This window comes from Sorex fumeus, unplaced genomic scaffold (genome assembly GCF_029834395.1).
Source record: "Sorex fumeus unplaced genomic scaffold, SorFum_2.1 ptg000044l, whole genome shotgun sequence".
NCBI classification, from domain to species: Eukaryota; Metazoa; Chordata; class Mammalia; order Eulipotyphla; family Soricidae; genus Sorex; species Sorex fumeus.
The window spans coordinates 4,518,294-4,545,256 of NW_026606101.1; the positions used below are offsets into that span (position 1 = coordinate 4,518,294).

General features: G+C 44.6%; 1 protein-coding gene across 16 annotated transcripts in view; it reads left to right on the plus strand.

Annotated features, from left to right (window-relative positions):
• Positions 1 to 26,963, plus strand: part of PTPRT (protein tyrosine phosphatase receptor type T) — a 1,141,641-nt gene that overhangs the window by 1,075,347 nt on the left and 39,331 nt on the right. For all 16 annotated transcript variants that reach the window (XM_056121254.1, XM_056121255.1, XM_056121260.1 and 13 more), the window contains 2 exons: positions 7,620 to 7,707; positions 22,872 to 22,948. In XM_056121254.1, coding sequence (XP_055977229.1) covers positions 7,620 to 7,707; positions 22,872 to 22,948 — 165 coding nt within the window. The remainder of the gene's footprint in view (positions 1 to 7,619; positions 7,708 to 22,871; positions 22,949 to 26,963) is intronic.

The following is a 26,963-nucleotide window of genomic DNA, read 5'->3' on the forward strand; positions in this document are numbered from 1 at the left end:
CGTTGTAATGTGCCTGTCAAGTTTCCAAGTAGGGATGGGTTAGGGGTTGGAGTGGGGAGGGAATATGAGAACACTGGTGGAGGGAAGTTGACACTACTGATGGGATTTGGTGTTGAAATATTATACTCCTAAAACTCAACTGTCAAAAGCTTTGTAAATCACAATTCTTTAATTTTAAAAAATGGGAGAAGGGGAATGACTGAATAATTGAAGGAATTAAATCATTCATTGTTTCCAGTCCAAAAATAAATAAAGAACCTTCCTTGAGGAAGGAAAGGAATACAAAATGCTCGGTTTCACAGGCAGGCTATAAAAATACATAGAGTGCCTTCCTTTCCATTCCAGTCGATTCTTCCCAGGAACATGCTCTTTCCATTGCCCTGGTGGCCCAAAGTGGTGACTTTCACACTGGAGTATGAGTCAGACCTGGACCAGTGAAATACAGAGATTGGAATGGCTGAACTGCTGCATTCTCCCACAGCTCTTACATACCCACCAAGGATAGCACCCCAGGCATTCCCACCTTCATGAAAAGGAGCCCCTGCAGATTTGGATGGGGCTGTCTAAAGGATGCTTTGTTACTCTCCATGCAGACATGCTCTCAACTCTGCTGCCTTGATCAAAACTTTGTCACAGACAAATGCCCTCATCACGCCGCAATCTGATTTTCTACTCGGTTCCCCCAGCAGAACTCATAAATTACTGTCTATTTAGTGACATGGTGTACAATAATATTTGCTCTCCTGATGCCACTCTAAGTAGACGCCATCCGTCATCCTCTCCTGTCTTCTCTGTCCACATTTTAAATCCCACTGGCACATGCTTCTCAGCACAGAAGCAGGCACTGTTGGGGCCAGCAGTGATTCAGACAGCACCTTAGAGAGAGATCAGAAAAGGCATCAGACTTAGAGATTCTAGATCATCCCCTTCCAAGAGGCGTTCACTGTGTAGAGACAGACGGATAGGTGTGACAGTGTGCCATTGATATCCCCTCTTGTTCCATGCACAACCATATTGGATGGCTCTGGCCAGTCCTATTCCTCAGAAATCCTGGGTGTTTTCTAACCTATAGACCACGACTAAGGCCAGACTTTAGACCCAAAACACTCAGAAAATGGCTTTATCTGTCACTGAGGTGACCATCTTGTCCCAGTCTACCCAGCATAGTCCAAGTTATAGAAAGGGAAGAACGGGAGATTTGGGGTTGACAGCTGGTAGAGGTTGGGGACTACCCTAACCCTTTGCTTGAGAATTGCTCCCTTTAGTGCTCAGGAGAATCATGTAGTGCAGGGGATTGAACTAGTGTCAACCCCGTGCAAGGAAAGTGCCTTAATCTCTGACCAGGCTATCATCTCTAGCCCTGATCCCAGCTTTAAAATGAAATGTGGTGGCCCCAGGAATTCCTGTGGTCTGAGAATGGATGTCACAGGAGCGCCATCTTTGCTTTTGGGACAAAAACTGGGACTTTTGAACGAAGGAGATAAGAACTACATGCTGAAAATAGGTAAAGGAGCAAACTTGATAACCTCTCAGCTCTCAGTATCTGTATTGCAAATCACAATTCCCAAAAGGAGAGAGAGAGAGAGAAGACAGGCAGACAGAGAAGAGAGAGAGAGAGAGAGAGAGAGAGAGAGAGAGAGAGAGCGCCTACCATAAAGGCAGGCTGGGGGAGAGAAACTGAGGAAATTGATGGTGGGAAATGTACACTGGTGGAGGAATGGGTTTTGGAACATTGTATGACTAAAACTTGATCATGAACAGCTTTGTAACTGTGTATCTCATGATGATTCAATAAGAAGGGAGGAAGGAAGGGAGGGAAAGAGGGAGGGAGAGAGGGAGGGAAGAAAGGAGGGAGGGAGGGAGGGAGGGAGGGAGGGAACACGCCGAGAGTGAATTCTTGGAGTGAGTTTGGTCTGGAGGAAAGGAGATGCATCAGTTCCTGCATACTTAGGAACTCAGAGGGGATATGAAGATAGGAGTCTAAAGTCCTAACTGCCAAAGACACAGCCATGCTTCATGTGGGCCAGGATAGGAGAGAAGCGGGTGTTTCATCATTTATTCTGACTTGGACGATGCTAATGTTTTTGTCTGTGTTTTTATATCATAATGGAGTGATCCTGTTTTTATCTGGCTCCATTTGGATCACAGCAGGGTCTTCTTCGATCTTGGTGATCTATGAACTTATGGCAACTCTATAGAAAAATTCCTAGGCCCAGCTTTGAGGGTTCAGCCAGTTCCCAGAAGTCAGGGCCTGCTCATTTTTGCTTAGAGTCCCACCCAGCCCACCTTAAAGTATCCCCTGATCCCTAACTACTGTATCTCTTGACACACTGCCTCTTGCCTTTCTTATTATGAACCATAAAGGTCCTGTTGGCTTGGGTCTCTGCATTTTTCATCAAGGATAATCAATATGATGAGTGCGGTCCTGTATGCCGTGTACATAGGGAAAGAGGAGAGTAAGAAACATCTTTGCGCAGTCCATTTCAGCCATCCACATTCTGTTTCTGGACCTCACCATGCTACTCTCACAAATGTGAAAAAATTCTCTTCAAAGATCCATATCTGACTTGTGCAGCTTTTGCACATGCCACAGCTCGGTCCCGCAGGGGTAGAATCCCCAATGGCATGTTTTAGGACCCCAAAAAGGGGGAGGGGCAAGCAATACTGTTGTAACAAGGAAATGTTTCCACACTCAGAGAAGAGTGTAAAGATAGAGCTCAGTGTTCAAAGGAGAAGAGAATAAGAAAAGGAAAGCGGAGATTGATAATGGATGAATATAATGAGATGGCAATTTTGGTTTCAAAAGAATGTGATTAGCTCCTAATGACTGCCACCATTCCCTGGTCAATCTACTGTAACTAGCCACTAATGTAAAAATAATGCCCCTCGGCTGGCTCACTTTGAAGCTAGAGATGAGTCTCCCTTTCATACTTTTACCCCCTTGTGGTTTTTTTTCCTTTAAGAGATTATCCCTATTAGATTGCAGCTCCCTAAAAAGGGAAATGGATGTGTGATCAAAGGCTGTCAATTAGGGGGTCATTACCACTCACTCCTGGGTGCCTCTATTAGGCCTAGTCTTTGCTGCCTCTGTCAACATCAACATAGCACCCCACATACACAGTCTCCATCAGCATCCCCCCTTCTAGGTAGACACAAGGAATCCAAGAGCTCCGCTTAGGCTAGGTCTGCTTAGTTCCCCATGGAGAAGTCGCAAATGATTTGTTTAGTCTCGGATTCTTCAAAAGCTAACTGCATACTGGGTATGTCCTAGAAGACATGGACTGGACATTGAAGAGTTTCCCAAATCGTGTCATTTAAAGGTGCGGGATACACAGGAACCTAATGAGATGATTGTCAAGTTCACTTGCCCTCTGAGATTTTTAGGGTCTTTACCTTCTGCATGCGTATTTTTTTATCCATCGATCCCTCCATCCATTCAATCAATCATAACCATGTGTGAAATACAAAGTCAGTTTTGGGTTCAGGAGAGATGGACAGCAGCAAATACAATGCTACACTTTCCAGAAATACAGCTCGTTACTATGTTGGGAAGCAAGATTTTCACAGGACCAGATTGGTAAGAAGTCCATTAATAACAGAAGTGACTGACTCTACCTGGGACAGCAATGGGGTGGTGATGGACGAGTGGGAAGGCATTCACCAGAAGAGAAGATCCTTGAGTGGGGTTTTAAAGGACATGTAGGAGCTTTCCAAGCAAATGCAGGTGGAAGAGAATTTCAGGCAGAGGGAACATGTCTCACATCTTTCTCAGATGTTTGAAAGACCTGACATTACCCGCAGCATTGCACTGTTTTCCATCCTTGGACTATTGATATAAGGGCAAGACCCAAGGCTGGAGGGGGTGGGATGAAGTCACTGAGGACCTTGTGCTAAAGAATTTGGAATTTATCCTGAAGGCAATGGTATGGGGAGTAACTGGGTCCTATTCACATTTTAGAAAGATCTCTCTGATTACAGTGGAGAATGGAGTGGAGGGGACAAAACCAAAGCAAGAGAAACCCGTGAGGAGACTCGTGGGAAAGTGTTTCTCCAGGTAAACTCACTGTTTGCAAGAATCATGGCTGCACATTTAAATAGCCTGTGGAGCTATAAACACCGCTGATTCTGTGGCCCATCCCCAGAAAATCTTACTAGATTGGTCTGGGGTGGGAGGTGGCTTTGCCATTCTTAAAACTTCCCCAGATTATTCCATTGTTGCAGCTCTACTGATACCTTAAGCTAACTCTCACCTAAACTCTGGCACATAGGTACTCATCAGATTTATGTTCCCCCCAAAAAGAAGTATGAACTATCCAATATGTCCCAGTCTTAGGTTAAGTTCACTTGAAAGGGCTTGAATGAACACTGGGTTTGGTCACAGAGGGTTTCAGGTAACAAATCCATCCCAGAATAAAGATTCAAAAGAGCAGCAAGACTCTGTCTCCAGTGTGCCCCAACCTTTCAGGGGTAGGTTTCCCTGGCAAGGCACCTAAAAGAACTGGAACTCCTGGGTACACGCAAAATCAAGACTCATTTGCCATCTAGAGAAGGTCTACATGCGTGGCCAGAGGGATGCAAGGTCATTCTGAAATTGGGACTAAGAAGAGGAAAAGGCAAAGAGAGACAAGCTAGCCCTTTGTTAATACAATGAGTACTTTTTCCTATCTCTATAACATCTTGATTTAGGGCAGGGGCTGGTACCCAGAACCAATTAGCTTTGTTTTGCTTCTACTTCAGAATGCCTGTTTAAGGTTTTTATGTACATATAAAGATCAAGTGCCTATCAGTTGATAGCTGGAAAGGTATGACCCCAGTCTAAAACCCTGAGGAGAAGTGTATCGGAAAACATTACTTTGCTCGGGAATTTAGGCAAGGGCCCCTCACCCATCTCCATCCCACATGCAGTGGCCAGGTCTCAGAATAGGCCCCAGTTCCTTCCTGCCTCACCACTACATGGAAAAGGGGATGAACACATGTCTGAAATAAAGGTCACAAACTATACCAGGCTAAGTTCAGCCATCATTTCTTGTAAAGAATCTAATTGGAACATTAATCATTTACTTTGTTTGCCTTTTGTCTCTTTGATAAGCCAATGAGGTTGAGTATAAGTAGTTACAAGAGACTGACTGTTTTACGAAGCCCAAACTTCAGTTACCTGGCCCATCACATAAAAGTCTGCCTGTGTCTTATTAGAAGAAGATGCACCCAGGTTGACCTACCACAGGGAAGACAGGAAGTAAGAAAAAAGCCTTGGGAAAAATTTGGACTTTCCATCCAGTGGTGCTGCCTGACTGTAAACCATAGAGTGATTGCGTGTCCCTCCAGTCAGGTTACAAACTCCTCCTTCTCAGATGTTGCTAGACCACGCAGGAATAGATGACAAAGGCAGAGTGGAAGCTTCTCTCCGCTACACTGCTGAGAAAGACTTTTGTAGGCTGACGCTATTGCAGATTCAGTCTCAGAAGTCACGCAAGAGCTGTGAGTGGAATTTTCAGGCTCTTCCACCTAAGCAGGTGGGGGCAGTCATTAAAACAGGGTCTTACCTTCCTGCTCCTGCAACTTTCTTAGAGCTGTTCCTGCACAGTTCACTGCCCCACTTCCATCTCTCTAAGAACCCTCCATCTTTCTGAGCTGGCATTTCCTGCATTTCCATAACACTTGGCACTTAAATCTCCAGTCACTCCCCATAGTTGTTTACTTGTCTGTCTCCTCTCAAACTGATGCCTCATCTTTCCCTCCTCCAGACAGACTCTGGACCTTACATTCAAATTTCTACTCAGCATCTCAGCTTGGATTCCTAAGAGTCATCTTAAACATGTCAGCAGCTACTGCTGCTGGGATTCATTAAGAAGCAAACATACTCAGTGAAGGTATAGTGCTGACTATGCACCCAGAAGATGCTTAACTCCACCTCCCCAATTCTCCTCCTTCTTCATCTCAATAAAGGGCAGGACCCTCCTTTTGCACAGTCCTGTATGCCCATTCTCTCTTTCTCTCTCTTTCCTTCATGATCCATATCTCCAGCAGAATGCTGCTACCTTGCCCACATCCTTCTGTGCCCACCCAGTGCCAGCATCTTGGAAATATCATAGCTTTTGTCATGAGAGCTTCCCTTGGACTGAACAATAATATGCCTCTCTTGCCTCCAGATCCTGCAGCTATACAATTCAATTTCCTAAGGGTTTGTCTCCAGCTCTGGACCAGAGAAATAGAACAGTGGACAGGCCACTTGCTTTTCACATGGTAGACCCAAGTTTTATTCTTGGTACCCCATATGGTTACCCAAGCCCTATCAGGAGTGATCCCTGAGTGCAGAGCTAAGAATAAGCCCTGAGCACCACCAGGTGTGTCCCCAAATCAAACAAAAATGTTTGTTTTCAGCTAAGAAACAGTTTGGAACTGGTAGATCAATATCCCAGCTCCCTCCTCCCACTGGTAGAACAGCTCAAGGCCTGCGATGGCCCATGGATTCCAGCCCCAGGAACATAGAGTGGGAACCTGCTTTATTGACTTCCTTTCCAGTTGGTTGTCTAACCATCTCCGCTCTCCCACCATGCTCTTTAGGATGGTTTCCAAATAGACTGCTTCGACTCAGATCCGTTTTTCTTCTCGGGGAACCAAAAACAGTACTAGGCAGCTGAACTGTCTTGAATATAATCATTTCTCGCTACATCCATGGCCACCGTCTAGTGCAGTGGTGCCAGGTACTTGCCCCTCTTGCCTGGATTTTTGCAACCATTTCCCACCTGATCACTCCATCTCTTTCTTGGACCTCTTAAAACCCTTGTCCCTATGTGAGCCAAGATGTACTTTGTAAAATATGAATCAGTTGGGTCCCCTTTCCTGTGATTTCCCAGCACATTTAGTATAAGACTCGGCATGTTCCCAAGAACCATTATTACAATCTTCCGGCCTCTCAAGATGCTCCTGCCTTTACCCTCTCCTTTATGTCATCTGAAAACTTACTATCGCCCATCACCTGTCTTTTACTCTCCTTTATTTTCTTTGTAGCATTTTCCACTATTTAAATTATATACACTAGTCGGGGCTAAAGAGATAGTACAGTGAGTAGGATGCGCACCTTGCATGCAGCCAACCGGATTTAATCCCTGATCCCTCATATAGTCACCTGAGTCTTGCCGTGAGTGATCCCTGAGCACAGAGCCAGGAGTAAGCCCTGAGCACTGCTGGGTGTGGCCCTAAAACAGCAAAAAGAAATAAAATTATGTATATTTGCATGTTCACTTGTATCTCCTGGGTGACTAGAAGGTCAAAAGGCATTTGTCTATTTTTTTTGACTGGGACAGCACCAAACACACATTAGAGGCACAATAAATAACTGTTCAATCATTGAAGAATGAACAAAAGAATGAATGTCTCCTCTGTAGAACAGTATTGAGTTCATGGCATGCAGAAAACACTGATAATATTTGAGTCAATGAGCAAGGGATGAAGTCCATGAAAAGGACAAGTGTCTTGTCCAAGCTCTCCCCCTCCCCCCCCAAAGAGCATGCAACCCTCTTACATTTGGTCCATTACAATGACTCTCATTGGCTCATGTACACCTGGATAAACTCACTCTCCAGACCATTCTAACTGCCCTGTCTTTTCTTTCCTAGGCTTTGCCGGAGGGACAGACAGCTTCATGGGACACAGCCAAAGAGGACGAAAACCGCAATAAGAATCGATATGGGAACATCATATCCTGTAGGTGTCCTGCTGGGAGGGCTCCAGACTTTGGGGTTGGTGGGAAACAAAGTTATAACCGTTATTCTCCTGGAATGATTTATTTTCTGCTTGGATCCCTGATCTTGGGGGTATTATTTCAGTCTGCCTCTCAAACCTGGTCTAAATGAGAGCCAGATCTCAGCTAGAGGGGTATTGGGGTCCAGGCAGAGTGGATCCAGGAAGTCTCTGTAGTAGGTTGTCATTGCCCACTCACAAATTTCTCAGACTAAGGAGGAAGCACAGCCCAAAGTGTACATCTGTGCTCCAGCAATTTCCTTAATGCACAGGATTACCTGAGCAGCTATGAATGGCGAGGAGCAAGATCCAGCCAATGAGGGAAGGGCTGAGAACTTTTCGGCAACAAAAGAATTAATGCTACACAGGGATTAATGCTCAGAAGGAGTGAAATCTGCAGCCTGAACCTGAGGGTTTGGAGTAGTGGCGGCCAGCTCAGTGCTCATGAGTCAGTCTTCAGGGCATGACGGCTTCCCCAGATTTAGAGGACAGGGCACACTCTGAAGCTCTTGGGGGCTATTCCTGATTCTGAGCTCAGATATAATCCCTGGCGATGCTCGGGGGACAGTATGTGGTGGTAAGGATCGAACTGGGATGAACCAAATACAAGGCAAACATTTTAACCTCTGTGCAATCTCTCTAGCCCCATTTCCCCTAGATTGTACTGCTTGTGTAATAGGACTTCCAAGACAAGCGCCTGCTACTCAGGGCCTGCTTTGGCCCAGGCATTTGTAGCACAGAGTCTGAAGGAGGAGAGCATGTCCATGGCAGGGCATCGCCTTATGCTCTGCAATAAATTCTGCCATTTCTGCAGACATCTGGATCTCAGTTTGATGGAGGCAATGCTGCAGAGTGATTAGAATCCTCCAAAGCCATACTGTCTGGACTTGTCTCCCAGTTGTAGAGCTGTGGGCAAGATATGTGATGTCTGCAAACTTCACATTCCTCACCTTTCAAGTATTGGCAGTGCTAAAATGGAGGTCACTGAGGAAATTCATAACCTCTGGTTCTAGGGTTTGTCGCCATCCCCTCTTAGCCATAGAGTTAGTCTCTTAGAGTCACAAATGAGCAAGTTGCTAAAACATATCACCTCCAAACCAGGATTCATGGAATCTCCCCAACCCCAACCTGGCAGAAAGGGGAAGGACTTGAAGTAATCCCAACTAGGTGCTGGGCAAAGGAGGGGCCATGAGGAGATGACAATTTTGGAAAGATCACTGAGGTTGCTGATGGGAAGGTTTGATTTCAAGAGAGGAGCTGGAGATCACAGGGTTGCTGGAGTGGCTTCAGCCAGGGATGTTGAGGCCTGGAGAGGCAAGAACCCATTCTTTCTGTTTTATTTTATTTGGTTAGGGGGCCACACTCAGCAATGCTCAGGGGTTATTCCTGGCTCTGTGCTCAGAAATTTCTCCTGGCACTGGTCAGGAGAACATTTGGGATGTCTCTGATCGAACCTGGGTCAGTCATGTGCAGGAAATAATACAACCCACTGTATAATTTCCCTAGCCCCAGAAACTCATTGTTGTGTGGGGTGGTCCACAGTCCTGAGGGAGGAGATGAGAAAGAGAATGACCTTGAACCTGATACCTAACATTGATGGATTATTTGCTAGTATTGGGCAGTGTTAGATACAATATACAAAATATGAGATGCTCCTATGAAATGCTGAGTACACATGCTGATTAGAACAGGAAGCCTTCATCTCTCGGGAGGCAGCCAGTCTGGACCTGTGATATCTCTCTAATTCAGTCTCAACTTGGGTAACCCAGTGCATCCAGGGGGAAAAAAAAGAGAAAGGAAGAAAGAAAAACAAATCCTGACAAAGAAATAATTTCTAGTACAATTCAATGATTTGTTTTGTCTAACTGTCTAGAAATTGCCTAAGGGGGAAAAACTGGGAGGAAAAAGTGTAAGATCCAGGCAGCTTGGGAAGGAAGAAAGAGAAGTTTTAGCTATGCTGTTTCCTGTGCTGATTTAGGAATGGACAATGAATCACAGAATTAACCAAAAAACGTATTTGGTCTCTTGGAAGGTGGAATGCAGAGAGCAAGATTTCTGGCGAGAGGAGTGTAGGAAAGAGGCATCCAGTCAGGAGATGTGTATTCAAACCCGTAATATGGGAGATTGTTCTAAGTCCGACTCTGGCTGGGCACTGGGACCCTTGGTCTTTGCTCCTAGGAATATGGGTGAGGATATAGGAGGTGACTTTAAGCTGAGTGTACTGTAGCGTAAAATATCTGGTCACTTAGTCTATCTCTCCTCTCAGATTGGGACGTCTGGGAAAGGTATATAGTAAAGCTGAGGGGCATTGGCTTCTCATGCTAAGCCTGAGTCTCCTCTCTAAAGTGGTAGCAACACTATCTCTTCCTGGGACATGGTGCACATTAAGATAAAACAAAGGACTGCAACTCAGTGAATACAGAAACCCCCACCTCCATGGCAGATGAGGATGTACATGATTCGATCAGAGATTGGGCCAAAGCCCAGGTGTCAATGGGGAGAAGCCCAGCTGTCTATTTCCGGAACTCCCCGGGTTCACCCAGCCCCTCAGCACTCTTGCTGCCATCAACAGCTCTATCCAGGCTTCCGTCCTGGTTGCTCTGCATCTAATCTGTACCCCATCCACACTTCCCACCTGTACCATCACATTCTACCTACCTGGTATCTGAAAGAATCCAGCAAGACTTCCTTAGAACATGAATTCGATCACATCATTGTCCTGCTGAAACTCCTTTACTCCAGCTGCCCTTTACTCTTGTGCATTCTTTATCTAAGAGCCCTGAGCTGCCTCTAGTCTTAATCCAAACTTAACCCTTTCTCCACCAGACTCCTCCATGAAACCACACTGGCCTTCATTTGGTCCTTGACCTGTCACCCACCCAGGCCACAGGGCTTTTGCACATTCTGCTCTCCTATCAATGTACTCTTCCTCTCTCTCCTAAGTGCTATGCTGCTACTAATTCTTCAGCTCTTGGCACCATCATCACTGCGCCAGGGAATTCGTTGGATTTTGTGGATTGGGTACTCATGTCCCAGACTAAAAGGAGATGAATTGCATAATCCTCCATAGACTTCCCCCTGTCCTCACCACAGTAGGTGCTCTGTGAAAGCAGGAACGTGGTCAGGTCACCCTGCACTTATGTCTTCTCAATTTAACAAATGGCTGGCACTCAATAAAGAGGAATTTCAACGGAATGGAATGTTCAGTGGAAGCACTGAGTCTCAGCAAGATTCCCAAAGCCTATAGGGGATAGTACTTTTCCCTCTGACCCCCCCAGGGAAAGTAAAACAGCCAGTAGAACAGGAAGGCTAGATGGAGATGGTGCTTGGAAGAATAATCTTTCATCAAGAAGATGATACTGGAGTTGTAGGCAGAGAGCAGAAAGGGGAAGAGGGTGGGTGACAAGAATGTTCCCCCAATTCAGACTTAGAAGACAGAGATGGGGATTAGAACTCATGGACTGTGGGCTTCCCGGGGAAGGAAGCCGAAGCTGGGGCATCTAACAGCAGCCATCATAAAGCTCACTCTCAGTCATTGTCCCTTTCTTGTCATGACCCTAAGCGCTATACTGTCTGAAAGTGGGGCGTGGGGCCATGCATGTTTTCTGCCCTGTCTTGGGGACTTCCTCCAGACTTGGGCTGGAATCCTTGATTCACCCATAAGGCTCCACACCTCCCTCACAACCTCCTCTCCTCCCCCACCCCAAATAAAACAGCTTAGGTCTTGTCCCCATTCTTGCCCCACATTGGGGTGTGGATTCTGTACCTTTTCCAGAGTTTCTATGAGTATTAGCCTACAGAAGTCTCCCTTTTGCACCCATAATAACAGACTTGAGAATTTTATGAGCTCTCTCTAATCCCCACCAGCACTCCAATTAGGGTCCCTATCTCCTCTTGTTCAAACTGCCTGGTGCAAGAATTCTCCTCTTATATCACTTCTGGGGGGACCCAAAGGAGGCAGAAGACATTCAGGCACCTAATGACACCACCTGGAGGGGGTTCAACCTGCATCTCCTTTCTAATTCAAAGATAGAGAATAAGGACAAGGGAGAGTTGGTACAGGGCCCAGGAAGGTTAAAGGGGACCAAGGCAAAAAAAAAAAAATTAATGGCTGCAATTCAAACTGAAGGAAAGGGAAAGAGAAACAGCCTCAGGACTGGAAAGTGTCCCTGCCCTTGCCTGTGTCCCTCCCCAAGGCGAAGGCTGTGGTGACTTGATAAATGGAAATATTCTCCGCACAAGAAGCAACCGGTGTGATTAGCATCTTAAGGAACCCAGAGCTGGGAGAGGCTGGAGGGAAGGACAAAGGCCCAGGCCAGGGAGAGCAAAACAGATGAAAAGGAAAGAGTGGGAGGGAGGGGATCGCCTGCAAATGAAACAATGAAGGAAGACCCTTGGCTAAATAAGCCTTTTCTTCCACTGGGATGTTATTTAGAATTCAGTAATAGAGACAGTGGGGTTTCCAGGGAGTGGAAATGGAACCGGAAAGGAGAGGAAATGAATGGGAGAGAGAACAAAGACTTCTTTACTTTCAAGTAGCTCTGGGGCAGACCAGGGGGACACTTCAAGCAGGCCAAAGCATCCCTGGTGAAAACTGCAGGTTGCTTCCTGGAGTGAAGGGAGGAAATTATACTAAGAAGAGGACCTGATTCTGGGGATTTCAAATTTGACCAATTGAGGTTTCCAGTCTGAGATCAGTCATGTCCCCATAGGAAACAGATGGAACCCTCAAATAGGATGATGTGGGAATTTAATCAAGAGACTGTTCATGAAAGTGTAAGCCAGATGCAGAGAGATTTCTAGAAACAGTGTGGCCACCAGACTAAATGGCCCAGGGAAAGGTTACCAGATACTGGATAAACAGACCACCTGACCAGAGGTGTGACCGTTAGTGGGGTTCAGTCAGGCAATAGTGACCACAACAAAGAGGCTCACTCTTGGACACCATGTACCTGGTTCTGCTGAATCAGAACCGCTAACTTGGGGCTCAGCCTCTGGGCTTTAAGCAGCCTCCAAGTGATTCTGATGCACACCTCAGTTTAAGGACCACCCTCCTGTTCACAGATATAGCTCCTGGATGAGAGAGCCTGGTGTGGAAGACAGAAGAGAGGATCTGGGGAGCAAAGTTGAGATCTGGACATTTTCTTCTTCTCTTTTTATTTTATTTTATTTTCTTGGTTTTGAGACCATACCCAGTGGTGCTCAGGGCTTACTCTGGCTCTGCACTCAAGGCTAACTCCTGATAGCCTCAGGAGTCTATATGGGTTGCTGGGGATTGAAGCCGGTTCGACCACATGCAAGGCAAATGCCCTACCTGTTGTACTATTGCTGCAGCCCCTAAATATTTTCTTATCCCCTCAGGTACTGGAGTGCTAGACTTGGGGTTAAGCTGACCCATATTCTAGTCTCGGTTCTGCCCTTTATTTTGTGCATGACCTACAGTAAAGTCACTTCATCTCTCTGATCTTCAGTTTCTCAAGAAGCTCAAAGCACATGAACATTGAATCAGAAGTTGAATGTGTAAATAAGACCAAATAACACTGGTCTTGTCTCAGAGTTCATGGCCAAGCAGTGAAGGGCCAGAGTTGGAGAAGGAAGCCCTACGCTGCATCCCATAACCAGTCTGCAGGACAGCCTCTGCCAGAGCACTGGGCTCCTCCCAGGCAGTTGCCAAGGAGTCCCTCTGCTTTAAGACACACCCCTGCTCCGAGGATAGAGGGCACCAACCTCAGAGCAGAAGGCGGGCTAGGAGTGTTGTGCCCAAGTTTCAGATCCTCAGTTGTGGAGAGACCAAGTTCACACATGATAATGCAAAAGCAAAGGAACTTTATTACTTGTCAGAGCCATCAATAGCTCGAACTAGGGTCCAAGTCTCATCCAACGCAGTGGAGTCTTAACAAGGACCCCAATTTCAAATCACAAGCAGTTTATATAGAGTTAAGAAGCAATTTATATACTGATCTACTTTTAGCATCAGCCCTATTATGACAGTGGTCAGCAAATAGACAATGGTTAGTAACAGTTTCTAAGGAGAATCCAATGACCCCTCATGACTGGCCAGACCCAACTGCCCAGTTCCTTATTTTGGAAAATTACTCAACAGGGAGTTTACCAGAAACTGCAAGCCCTGCTTTGGGGAAACAGAAACTGAGGCCTAGTTGAGAAGTAATGTTAGTTACAGCTTGTCACGGCTGTTAAGGAGCCTGCTTTTGGGCCTCACAGGATGAGTTCTTGAGGGTTCGTTCTCATGCCCAGAGAAGAACTCAGATACAACCCAGTCTAGGTGCTTTTTCTCACAACAGTTTCTCAGCTTATTTCTGAAAAGAGAGCTGAAACGACAGAGATATAGCACCTATTCCCTTCTCCCGACTGTCTACCTCCATTGTGCCTTGCTGTCTTTGAGCATGGTCCCAGCCTGGGCCTTCAAGAACAATTCTGGTACAGAAATCATCAATACCCTTTCTCATTCAGGAACTTGTTCTGGCAGCTGGAACCCGCCTGCTACTGCAGGGTGGGCCAGAAGTTAACTTTGCACACATCAACCCTGAACCAATGACTAACGAAAATGAGTGAATGAGTGTCTGTTACAGCCTGGAGTGCATGCTCTACTGGGCTGAAGTTGGATAGCTCCCCTTATTCCAGAGTTCCCTATCAAGATGAAGCTCTAATCATCAATAACAGTGATGTTCTTAATGCCCTACCTCTTATTGAATTGCTTCCTTTATCTACCAACTTTTCATTCTGCATTGTTTCGTAGGATCACCACCTGAATCAATTCTTTGCTCTCAGTCATTGTCATAGATTCTGCTTCTGAAGGAATCCAAATAAGTAAGCGTTCTTTCTAATGAAGGTTTCTCCAAAGGGGACTGGGCTGGTGTGATGCTTAGACTGAAACTAGACATTTATCCTGTGGTCCACTGTCCCTTTAATTTGTCTCACATCCCTGCCCCTCCATGCCTTCCCGCCTCTCCTGTCCCAAAGACTCCTTCTATTGGAGTGGTTTCTTGCAGGGTCTTGAAGAAGGGGAGCTTTCCAACTTCAGCCCGCAGGGAATTTGCAGAAGGAGGAAGCACACAGATTGCCAGGCTCTTTCTCTCTTATGCCCAAGCCACCCTCTCTTGATAATGGTAATTCAATCAAGATTGAATGTGCAGACCTTTTGCTTCAATGAGGTATCCAGGCATTGTCAGAGGCATTACCTGCCTCCTCCCTATCCACTCGTGCAAGATGATGGCATTAACATTTCCAATACTTCTAGGAAATGATTTTTCAGCTCCACAATTCATTATAATGAGTCAAATCTCTTTTATCTGAAAAATTGCACCTTTTCTTTACCCTCCTCAGTGCCCAGAAGACAGGTAGAAAGAACATCGTGTATCCAAATGATATTCTCTTCCCAGCCTCACTCTCTGAAGTGATTCTCCCCTTAAGTGGATGTGACTTGAGCAGACCAATTTTTCACTGGACTACCTTTGATGGTGGAGGAAGGGAGGAGTCAAGGTTGGGTGAGTTCAGACCCAGGAGGAAACCGAACCTGCTCTTCTATTAGGGATGGGGTCTGCGCAGTGCACAAAACACAGTGGGATGGTACTGTCTGAAAGGGCATGGTAGAGTCATGAGTTTTGAAAATTCAGGATGAGTAAGGACCCCCGACTCTATCAGAAATCTCTCTCTCATGTGTCCTGAGTTATTAAGACTTATTGGAACCCTGGATTTCCCCTTCATAAAATGAGGTAATGATATATACCTTATTGGGTTACTGTGAGGATTGAATGACAGAGCCTCTGTAAGTCTTCTGCATTATCACTGGAAAGTTACACACTTCACACCAGTAAATTTCTGTACCTCTCCACTCTAGGTGGGACTCTAATCATCAGGCTTAGTTCCAATAAGATCTTTTGATCTGTTCCAAGACTCTCTGAGTATCCAGGATACCTCTATATCAGATAACTGAATATGGTCTGCAGGTTCAAACCTGATTTTGGAGCAGGGGGTTGCAATTTTTTCACACCTGTGGACCGGCACCAGTTCATGAATAAAAACCACTCACCTATAAGGCTTCTTAAAATGCATTCAGCAAAGCACCCACTCCTGCATTTCTGACTCAGAGGGTCAGAGCTAGAACTCAAGAATTTGCATTTCTACCAATTTACCAGGTGTTGCTGATATTATTGGTCCAGAGATTACATTTTAAGAGCTACTGGTCTAGAAAAATAAGAAATTGAATTTACTCATTTGTGTTGATTTCTAACAATATACCAAGTTTGTGCATAACTTACCTTTTTAATCCTTGCAACAAGTCTGCAAAAAGGAGGTAATGATTAGTGTATCATAGCTGGTTAAATTGAGCTCTGGAGGTAACTTGCCCAGAAGATATGGTGAGAGAGTGACACAACTTCAGGACACCCCATGGCCCCAGCCAAGGCTTTATCATATCCCACTCAATGCAAGAGTAAGCCATACATGTTGAGTCACCATCAGCCAGCCTGCCCCTCTCTGCTTCTCAGTCTTTCAGACATAAATAGCAATGCCTCTCACACACTGATCATTGTTGGGGTATCTTCTTTGTGCCATATCTTAGATAGAGGCATTCCATAAATCAGATGTCCTAACTTTGGGCATGAAGGGGAGCCATGTGTTCTTTTGAGGCACAGAATTATAACAGCTCCAATAGCACTCAGTAAAGTCAAGGCACTTTCACAGTCTGATGTGGAGAGGGCCTAGAGGATTCGCTCGTGAAGAAGCATTGAGCTGAGAGCTGACGACTAAGGTATTGCCAGCCTGATGGGCTTAGAGTGTTCCTTTGTTTGGACAAAGGTCCTGTGGTCAGGGCAGACATCATATATTTGCACAGAAGAAAGTAAACCAGTTTTCAGAGTATTGTGTGTAAAAGGAAGGCTTGAGACTGGACAGGGATCGGGGTCCGATACCATCAATCATGTATGCTAATGTCAGCAAGGTCGAGGCATCCAGCAAGGTTGGGAAGTACACCAAGTTGCATTTTCAGGAATGTTGTGAGCTGCTTGATGCTATGTTAGTTTCTTACAGTCAGTCATGCTGGGAGTATTTAAACCCCAGAAATCATCAGAAAGACCAGAAACTGTTTTTTTTTTTTTGTTTGTTTGTTTCTTTTTTTTTTTTACAGTTGTAGATTTACAATTTTTTGTGCTTGGGTTTCATTATACAATGATCAGATACCCATCCCTCCACCAGTGCCCATTTTCCACCACCATGGATAATATCCCCCCACCCCCATCCCCCATCCCCCCCTGTCTCTGTGGCAGGGCAATCCCCTGTGTTCTCTCTCTCCTTTTGGGTGTTGTGGTCTGCAAAAGAGGCATTGAGTGGCAAACATGTTCAGTCCATAGTCTACTTTCGACATCAGAAACTGTTTTTTAACTTACCAACCAACCCCTGGTCTTTGTCCTTGAACTTTAAGAGGCAGATGGATTCTGGAGAAACAAAGTTCCTATCTTTACAGAGGTGTGTTTGAGGAGCCCTCTGGAGTTACAGGTCTTTGTAGATGTGTCGCCCTCTGCCAGCTACCATCATTCCTCCCTCCCTGCCTGCCCATTCCCCATTTCCCAGCTCAGCTGAGAGCTCCTGCTCCTTTCCTCTTACCTCACCGACGAGTTGCTTCTCCTCTATATGACTCTTCTCAACTCCTTTCCTTGTCTTGAATATCAAACGAGGAGCACCAAATTAGCTGTTTTTCAAGCTTGCAAAATGTAGATGGAGCATAATGAATGTTCTGGGCTGCTTGTAAATTACCTCGTGCAAACTCCTTCACATCGCCCGCTGTCCCATCTTTCTCCATGTGCTGTGGATAAACACAATTTTTTATCCCTCTAATTATATCAAGTTAGAAGAAGGGGACACAGAATAATATTAGCATCTCCCAGAAGGAATAAATAAACCATGAGAATGTTCACTGTTACTCCTTGTGGTGTCTTTCTGGTGGTCATATGGCTCAATTCTGCCCTTTAATGAATACACATCATAACTCTGCCTCTGCAGAAAGATGGGTTTGCACTTGATACAGAGGAAAAATGAAGAACACCAAGTTTCTAAGCCTCGCTGCCAATAGCTACTGCCTGCCTTCCATCCAGCCCACTCATTAAGCACCCACTGTATACCAGGGACTGTCCCCGCCTGTTCATAAAGAATAGTTTTAGGTTTGCAGAAAAATTAGGCAGAACATACAGTTTCCAAGTACCTCTTCTAATCTCCATATTCTATTCCCTTTACTGTCTCTAACATCTCGGATCTATGTGGCACAGTTATTGCCATTCATGACCCGATAGCAGTTCATTATTGAGCTAAAGCAGTTTACAGGAGATTCTGTTCTTTGTGCAGTGCGGCCCTGTAAGATTTGAAAAATGCATAATGACATGATTACAGGGTCATGCAAACTAGTTTCACTGCTGAAAACACTCCTGTGCCCCACCTTCATCTGCCTCTCTTCCCAAAGACCTTGACAATCCCTGATGTTTTTATCGTCTTCACAGTTTTGCCTCTCCCACCGTGCAACTTAGAATCATATAGTGTGAAGCCTTCTCAGACAGGCTTTTTCACTTAGTAATGAATTTTCATGGCTTGATAACTTCAGTTCTTTTTATCACTGAATAATAGTCTGTTGTATGAACATCCACAACTTGTTTATCCAGCCACTTGAAGGGCGTCTTGTTTTCTTCCCATATTTTGACAAAGCTAGTAAAGATGCTATAAATATTCCTGTGAAGAATTGCCTTCACAGGACAAACATTTGGGGACGGGGGAGGGGGAGGGGTAATACCCAGGTGTTCTGCCTTTATATTTTTAAGTCGTTTAAACAAATACTAAGGAATGTCCTTGCTAGATTGTATGGTAAGAGTATCCTTAGTTTTGTCAGAAGCCATTCAATTTTGGGGGCTGGAGTGATAGTCCAGCAAGTAAGGCATTTGCCTTGCACAGGCATCCCATATGGTCTCCTGAGTACTACCAGGAGTGATTCCTGAGTGCAGAACCAAGAGTAACCCCTGAGAATTTCTAGGTGTGGCCCCCAAACCAAAACCAACCAAACAAAAAGTCAGTTATCTTCCAAACTTGTTAAATCATTTTGCTTTCCCACTGACACCAAGATAAAAGTTCCTATAGCTCCCCTTCCTCCCCCTATGCCTATCCCTCAGCATTTGGTGTTGTTCACATGCTGGATTTGGACCTTTCTAGTAGGTGTGAGTGATATATAATATTGACTTAATTTGCAATTTCAAAATGACCTTGTATCTTGAATGTTCTTTCATATTCTTACTTTGAATCGGCATCTTTATTGAGGTGTCTGTTATATTTTTTGCCTTTCGTTTGTTTGTTTGTTTTGGCCACACCCTGTGATGCTCAGGGCTTACTACTGTCTCTGAGCTCAGGGATCACTTCCGGTGGTGTTCAGGGGGCCATATAGGATGATGGGGACTGAACTTGGGTTGTCCTCATGCAGGGCAAGTGCCCTACTTGCTGTACTATTGCTCTGGGCCCATTTTCTGCTATTTATTTTCTAATTGTTGAGGTTTTTCTTAAGTTTTTATTAGTGAGACATCATGAGGTACAGTTGTAGACTAACAATTTTTTGTGCTTGGGTTTCAATTATACAATGATCAAATACCCATCCCTCCACCAGTGCCCATCTCCCACCACCACAGATCCCAGTATTCCTCCCACCCCCTCTAACTGTTGAGTTTTTAAAACTCTTTGTATAGTTTGGATATGAGTTGTTTATCAGACATATCTTTTTCAAATATTTTCTCCCAGCCTATGACTTTTTTTTATTTTCTTGAGCTGTCCCCACACTTTTCATGTTCTCTTTTCTCACTTAATCCATTAACAATCTGTGAAACTTACAATACTGGTTCCATTTTGCTAAGATTCAGGCTAGGAGAGCTCAGTGGACATGTTAGTAGATAGAGGTCAGAGTTGGACCAGACATTACCTACCACTGTACCTCAAATCATATATTAAAAGTGTATACTACCAGCCACAGATTATATCATGTGGGAATAGACCTTGGTCACTTTGTACTAAAACACCACTTCCCTGTCTCAGAAAATAAAGTGTATTTTTATTACAAAGTCAGCATAGTTCCTTGTGTCTGGGTCCCATTGCAGGGCATGAAGAACTCTCTGTAACCAAGTATCTACCTAATCTTCCTCCCTTACCCTTTCCCTCACACTCTGTGCTCAAGATCAGGAGGCTTTGCAGCTGCCTCAGTGAACTTCCTTTTTACAGATCTCTGCTATCTCTAGTAGAAAAACACTACCACATTGTCTGCTTATCAAGTCTCCCACTCCATTCCTCATTTGCATCACTCCACAATGCCTATGTCCTCCACTTCTAGATCCTGAGGTTGCCTTTGTCCCCTGCCCTATGGACAGACTCCTGCGGTAACACTTTCTCAGTCTCTTTGGCAGGATAATAGGTGCTCAATACATATGTTCCAAATAAGTGAATGAAAAGGGAATGTTGCAAACACCATCATTTGGTGGTTAGTGAATTTTTAAAACTTAAGTGTGTTTCTTCTTGTTCCATTTTTAATTGTTTTCACTTCTGGATTTTAAATTTCTTTTTATACTGGAAAAAAAATTCCCTTCAACATTTTAAGCCAGAATCTCTGTGCCCCATGCTCCAACTCCCCAGAGGCAAGCATAACTCAACAAATAAGGAGATCTTTGAATCCATAAATCATGAGTGAAACCAATGAATGAAAACACAGGGAACAAGACTTAACAGTTAGAGCTCAGAGTTGGGAGCTGAATTTCCATGGGGTGTATAGGGCCACCGGGAAGTCCTGCTTGCTATGGTTAAAGCTGGGACTAAGCATTTGCACAGTCTCCAATAATACTTTCTGAAAGGTGCTGGACATCACATCATGTGCACCAAGAGGTGCACAGGGTCCAACAGAGTCCTAATCTTGCCATTTACAGGCTGCATAAGACGGGAAACTTGCTTACCCTCTCTGAACCCCAACTGCTTCATCTGTAAATACGAGTTCATCATTTTGTGATTGTAACTAGCAGAGCTGTTGTGATGAGTGAACAGGTGAGAGAACATACGACTGTCTCTGGTCCTGTGTGAACTTTTTGAAGTTTAACTTATCTTCCTTCATAATCTTCTTTTGCCTCCTGTCACTTTCCTTGGAACTCTTCCCCATGACAATAAGAAATAGTATGGTGCATCTTCATGATGGGCATAGAACCTGACACCTGGCAAAGACCAGTGAACAATATATGCTTTGGGGTGTGGAGTAGAGCTCACTCTGGTGTTCAGGGCCTATTCCCAGTTCTCTGCCCAGGAGTGATTCCTGGCAGTACTCAGGGGACCCTACGTAGTTACAGGGATTGAAAAGAATTAGCTGCATTCAAGGCAAACATTCTATTTCCTGTACTACCGACCCAGCTTGTAGTGAACAATGTTTAAGCAAGTGAATCCATTTGTTAATTACTGTCCAGTCTTTCTGGTTGCTCCCTGTTTGGACTCTCCCTTTCATTTTCCTGCTAAACTTCATCATGATGAACTGACCCTTACAAACTGCAATTCTGTCTTGTTATCTACCTTCTGACTATTGTTGGCCAATGTCATATACTGTAGGGAGAGATACTAAAGGAGAAAGTAAGGAGAGATACTAAGCCTTGCCATCCCTCTCTCCCAGTCTCAGGTGCCTTTTTTAGCAGTTAAGAGATTCCCCCTTTCTGCCTTCTGCCTCTGACCCTTGGGCCTGGAGGGTTCAGTGTCTCTCTGTGGGGGCTTAGTCCCAAGCCACTTCTCCCTCCACTCTTGGATTCCTAACTCTTGGCTTCCAGCTGCTGCTCCTCCCAATCTGTTCCTTCTGCTCTGTACATTTGAACCGCTTTCTGATATCCCACAGGAGTATTTGAATTCAATGTTAAGAGAACCCCTTGTCCCAAATCTTCACCATCTCCTGAACATTTGTCCAGTAAGTCTAGTTGAGCCTTGATTTCCTCATGTAGGACAGATACTTCTTAACAGCCAAATGAGGTGATCCATTTGTGCTTTTAGTCCTTATGGAGTCCCTGTCCCTGCCAAGGCCTCATGTGACAGCAGAGGATAGAAGAGAGACCAGAGTACATGAGGTGTTTTTCTCTGGGGTGCTAGTGGGTTGTCATTGATGTGATATCATGGATAAGTATAGACATCCAATGGACCTGAGCTAACCCACCCTCAACTTTGGAGAGACCCAGGGCTCTCACACCCATTTGCTGGGAAACTCTCCCCTGGTATTGAGGAGCATATACTGGCCAAGGGGTGCAGAGGCATACAGTGATATGGACCCAGTGTCCAGAAAAGTAAACTGAGAACTTCCTCCCAACCAGACCCAATCTAGCATTCTTCCCCTCCCCCCCTCGGTGTCCCAGAACTCATTAACTAATGGCAAAGGATCAGCTCGATCCCTCTGCTGTGCGGGATTTTCTTTAGTGTCTTTTATTTGGCACAATTTGGTGCAAACAAGTAAAGCCTACACATCTCATTTATGCCTGGATTCTGTTTCAAGTGCTATTGTCCATAACATAATCTTTAGTTATTGATAACCTCCTTTGTCATGATTTAGGCAGCTTCACTGGAAATGATAGCCATAGGTGGCTGACAATCTGTTTGCAACAATACTCAAAGAAGCCAAAGAAAAGCAATTTGTGCACCTGTGGAAAATAGAAAGGCTTGCCTTTTTTAATTAAGCATGGACCTACAGCTTATTCATTCAGATTCTCATGGTCAGGGTATATTTAATAGGGTTCTCTCTTGCTTTGCCTCATTTTAATGATGAAATCACTAAGAGCTAGAGCAGCAGGCTGTTCATCCACATAGGGAAAATCAAAACCAGGATCTGAATATGGGGAAGTTAAAAAAAAAAACACAAAAAAACAAAGAAGCATCTTCAGGTCCTTCTTAAAGCACAGTGACCTCTGTGAGTTTCAACCTGTGTATCAGTGACAGAGGGTAAATGCAGGCAGTGCCAGGCTGGATTGCTTGAGGTTTTGTACACAAAGGCAGCACATTGCCTCGGTGCAAGATTAATCAGTGGGAGGGTGCGGGCGCCTCTTCCAAAGGCCTCTCAACACCTTTGTTTTCTGCATTTTCTGCAGATGACCATTCCCGAGTGAGGCTGCTGGTGCTGGATGGAGACCCACACTCTGACTATATCAACGCCAACTACATTGATGTAAGGGTCCTGATGGGACTGGAAAACTGGATTCTGGGATTGGCTGCAGTAGACTCAAGATCTGTGGCTGTGTCCCAGACTCCCTAATGGATAGTGGCCCTTCTGAAACATAACCAGAAAGTCTGGGTTCCTCCTGTTTAGGCGGTCTATAGAGTCACCCAAATTTCTTGTCCATGAAGCTACATCATCTCTCAGGCTGGCTGTAATAAGCTGCTCTTTGGGACCCTGGGGCAATTGCCAGTCTTGTTCAGTCACCCCTTAATTCATCCATATCTGTCTCTGTTGTCCATTCATTTACTCATTGAAAGGTATGATCATTCATCCGACAAACTATTGTAAAGTGCATCCTGAAGTCTGGATGCCATGGAAACCAAAAAGCTAAGAATACCGTGGTCTCTGCCCTCGCACACCTTAGCAGGAAGATAGGTTGTGCACATCAGTGATTTCAGGGCAAGCTAGAAAGTGCCAAGTTTCAATAGTTCAGATAAAATTCTGCAGGAATTCAGAGGTGGGGGCAGGGTGGGGAATTGCTTCTTCCAGCAGGAATGCAAAAATGTGTTATGAACCAAATCTTTGAGCACAGGTGGAATTTTAAATCAAAGAGAAGGAAACTGGGCCTTTGGTTAGAGAGAACAGCTAAAACAAGCTGGAGCAGCTGGAAGCATAAAATAGAGAAGAGCTTAGTTTGAGGGGAGTAGAGTCTATGCAAGGAGAATAGTGTAGATAAGACTGGAATTGAATCATTTCCAGGTCAGATCTAGGAAACTGGGCTTTCTCCTGTACGCAAGAGAAAAATACTGGAAGTTTTTGATCATGGAAATAACCAGTTTTAAAGTGAACTTCATGATGCTTTTAGCTATCACTGCAGGTAAAAGAGGACAGAGGAAAGCCTGGAATTAAGACCCCAGTTAGGGAAGGCCTGGTTCGATACTCCAGAGACTATTGAGGAAGGACCAAAATACAGCAGGAGCCAAGATAATTGCCCATGGAAATGTTTTCATAGGGGCACGTGATCATAGTACATCCCATCATGGCCCACGTAAGCCAGGCTGCTCAGAATCTCAGCTACAAATCCCAAGGGCCTTGATAACTCAGTCAGAGATCCATTCTGTTTTCTAAGATTTGTAAGTGTATTCAAAGACTAGCTGTAAAGTTTTGTGGCATGCTTTCACATTCCTTGTAAACTAGTCTGAGCCAGATGATTCATTAGTTACACAAACTTCTAATGAGTCTCATGTTGTCATTTGCCCATTTCTCATTCAGTCTGTTTCTTGTAGGTACGAGGTGTGTGTGTGTGTGCACGCACACACACACACACACACATAGAGACACAGTTCAGAAAGGAGTAAAAGTTGATGTTGATGCATCAGGGCAGGCACTAAAGAGTAGGCAGTAAAAGGAAGGGAGAAGCCAGCACATTTTTCCTCTTTCCATCCTCTCTTGAGTGGTTTCCTTCCATTGGTGTCTTCAGTTTCCACCCTGCAGGTCCACCAGAGCTCCAGCTTTGACCTGAGGTCCCAGCTCCTGTCTCTGGTAACTCCTCTGTTTTCCAGTATCCTTCCACCAAGTTCCATGGAATCAAAGCCCCTGGTTTTGCCCAGTTCTAGGTTGTTCTACTGCTTCCTGTTTAGCCTTTCAACTCCTCTATCACCTGTGTAATCAGCCTAGACTGAATTCCCTCTGCCTGAAACTCTTAAGAGTGTTTCTCTTTTCCATGATGGACTCTGGATAACAGAGTGTAAACATGTGATCAGGAACTGGAGCTAGAACTTCAAGTGAGGTCAAGCTATACATGATCATTGCCCATAGAGGCCTTTCAAAGGAAAGGCCATTTGGAACAACCTGTCTCTAGCCTGGAACAAGAATTCTCCCATCAAATCTTAAGTCTATCTCCTTTGTTTATAAAATAACTCATTTCAAAAACACAGGACATATCCTTCACAGTGTGCTAGAACTACAGCCCATAAAGGAAACTCCAGTCTGGTGAGGAAGTGAGACCAAAAAAAGAGGTCTCAGAGCAAAGTCTACGGAAATCACAGGAAAGACCAAGCTTTGATAGAAGGCACAGTTGTTAATAAGGTCCTCCTATAGGAGGTGACACCTCAGTACTGTTTTAAATGAGTCAAACAGGCAAGAAGGGCTGATAGTAACCTAAGAGTTATTGATCCCCTCTGGTGTACCAGCACTGTCCTATCTAGAAGTATAGCCTCACAAGGTAAGTGCCATTGCTTCCCATTTCCAAAGGACTAAGTGGAGGCTTTCAGAGTTGGGTAACTTCTCAGGATTATGGTATTAAGATCTGAGGGCAGAAAGAGCAAGTATCTGAATCAAGGGGTCACCCCCACTATGCTCTGTTGGCTTTTATAAAATAGCAAAGCAAGAAGAGTCAGTGTCCCCACCACAAATCACTCTTGGACCCAATGGTATTTTTTAAGTGTCTATTTATGGAGACTTCTCATATACCCAAGATGGACCATCACCCCCATTTCCTGTTCGGGAAGCTAAGGTCTAGAGAGATGGCAGAGTCTGAGGCCTTACATCTGGGCTCTGACAGAAAGTTCAGAAAATAGTCCCACATGGTTCCTGGCCCAGAGTTTTTTCTTTTGGACTTCTACACCCAACTTGCACCATGGGGCCTCAGTCTGCACATGCAGAAGCAGATTGACTTCTCCCACCTCTCCTGAGTGGAGGTAGCAGCTCTGAAGGCCACGCCCACATGGGATCTGCCAACCTGAGTCTTAGTATCTGGCATTTGTTATCTGAGTGATAATCTCCAGCAAAAGTTACTGGCTTGACAAATGCTCAACCCAGAGTAGAGTGAGCATTATTGAGCATCAACACACACCTTGGTATGTTTTAGGCATGACATAAAATTGCCATAAGTGCAAGTGAATATTTGCAATGCCAATACTAATAATACCTCCCATTTCTATACTGTTCTATCATGACAGTCAGTTCTGTAGAACCTTATGGATAAGAAACAGAGGGTCAAAGTTAAGAAATTTGCTCAAAGTCACATAGTTAAAACCCAGTTCTCTACTTACCTAAGACACACCACTACCTTCTTCCTGTGTCTTTAAGAAATCAATTATAGAAAAACTGTCCAGCCTCTGCTACCTCATGCTGGACTTTATGCTGAATCTCCATGGTGAAAACCAAAGACTTAGGAGCTCAAAGTCACAAATTCAGTCCTGTAGTATCTGTGGAATTTGGGCCCTTCTGCTTACTTTGATTGTGCTTAAACATACTCATTCTGTTATCTGTAATATGGGATAATAATGGTATCCCATAGGAATATAATTAATACATAAGTCTGTCAGAATCTCATAAGCAAATGGAGGCTTATTCAATGGGAATAACAGAGGAAACGTTTAAAAGGGTCTGAACAAAATTAAGAGAAACCAACAGAGTGGGGTGTAGTATAACCAGGCTAATGATAGCTGAGAACTCTCTTCTTCAGACCTAAGGGAGGAGGAAGTAACTGTAAATAAAGGGATGATGATGAAAAAGACCTGGAGCCTTTGATAGAGAATCAAGGTTAACCTCTGGGACAGGGAAGATATCAAGCACCAGCACATACCTACCTGTTCAGTGTTATCAGAATGGGAGCTGAGGATGGAGTACCCTATCAACTGTCAACCTTCTATCTATATGCCTCAGTAAAGTTCATGTTCCTGGGTGTATCTGTTGGGAATCGCTGACAAGTTAGACCCTATACAGCTATCCAGGGTCTTACCCCTTTGCCTGATTTCTACCCTAATTGGAATCTCCCCCACTCTCCAGAGAGCTTAAATGCATGAACTACAATCATTTATCCACAGTTGGATCTTGACGATCCATTAAAACAACTCCATTTGGATAATGAGTGGGACACTCGGCCAGTCCTATCTGGTCCCCAAGAGGCCATGGCTCTACTGCTGTCTGATCCATCCCACTGGCGGGTTTGTTTGCACACCCAAGAATGGATTGGCCACTTGACTCTGTTATAAATTACTAGTCTGGAAATAAATGTCGT